The following is an 881-nucleotide window of genomic DNA, read 5'->3' on the forward strand; positions in this document are numbered from 1 at the left end:
TATATATATACTGTATATTTGGTCTCTTTTCAGCATGTAAACATTCTTTTTGAGGAAGTGAACTCCTACCTGTCCCTTCTCATTGAGATTGGTGATCATGACAATGACTCCAACATTCTGCTGCCAAACCATCCTCCAGAAGTCTTCCCTGCCAGCTCTGAGGGGCCCTTGAGCTGCAATGTAAGCCCTTGTTCGCTCATAGCCCTGCAAAGGAAACCATTATTTAGTTTAAAAAAAATACCAGACTGGCTATGTGTGACAACATACAGTACAATTACAGCAGCATTTTAAAAGACTACAAAGACGTACTTACATCAACAAAGTTAGCATTGATGTAGTCGGCACATTTCCCATCTCTATCCAAACTGTTGGAGAGCTTCACTCTGCTGTGGTCATCTGGGAGAGGAAAAACACAAATCAGCTTCACAGTTAGCTTGTACAATTAAATGTTGAACATATGGAACAGTGACACACAGGCCAGTATGTTGATGTATCGGTTCTTGCTTTTGTTGTCAGGGTGATTAGAGCTGTCAGCAGTGATGCCCATGTCCACTGTGCACGCCTGCACCTCCTGAAACACAACACAGTATATAATATAACACAGTGAACATCAAATTGACTATACTGTTTTACTATCTTTTGTTGCTCTGCATTAGCTCTTTACTTTGATGGCCATAAGCACATAGGAACAAAGGTGTCACTGAAATTAAAAGCTGTGCATGAAAGGGTTTCATTACTCCCTGGATGGTAAAAGATTTTAAGTTTTATTTAATAAAAATTTTTCGGATTAACGCTAAAAGACAATGAAAAGGACTGTCAGCAGAGGGTAATACAAGAGAGATTTCAATTCCACCTACACAAGAAACTGGCATTCTACAGAA

At 39.5% G+C, this 881-nt stretch overlaps 1 protein-coding gene across 1 annotated transcript; it reads right to left on the minus strand.

The window, feature by feature from the left end:
- Positions 1 to 69: 69 nt before the first annotated feature.
- LOC109954207 (receptor-type tyrosine-protein phosphatase gamma-like) lies at positions 70 to 857 on the minus strand (the record flags this gene model as incomplete). Its single annotated transcript, XM_020589603.1, has 3 exons — positions 475 to 857; positions 314 to 396; positions 70 to 204 (listed from the first exon to the last, which is right to left on the minus strand). Coding segments are annotated over exons 1-3 (291 nt in total), but the record flags the coding sequence as incomplete, so codon positions are not given.
- Between the last annotated feature and the right edge of the window lie 24 nt (positions 858 to 881).

Source organism: Monopterus albus, unplaced genomic scaffold (assembly GCF_001952655.1).
Source record: "Monopterus albus unplaced genomic scaffold, M_albus_1.0 scaffold4514.1, whole genome shotgun sequence".
NCBI lineage: Eukaryota > Metazoa > Chordata > Actinopteri > Synbranchiformes > Synbranchidae > Monopterus > Monopterus albus.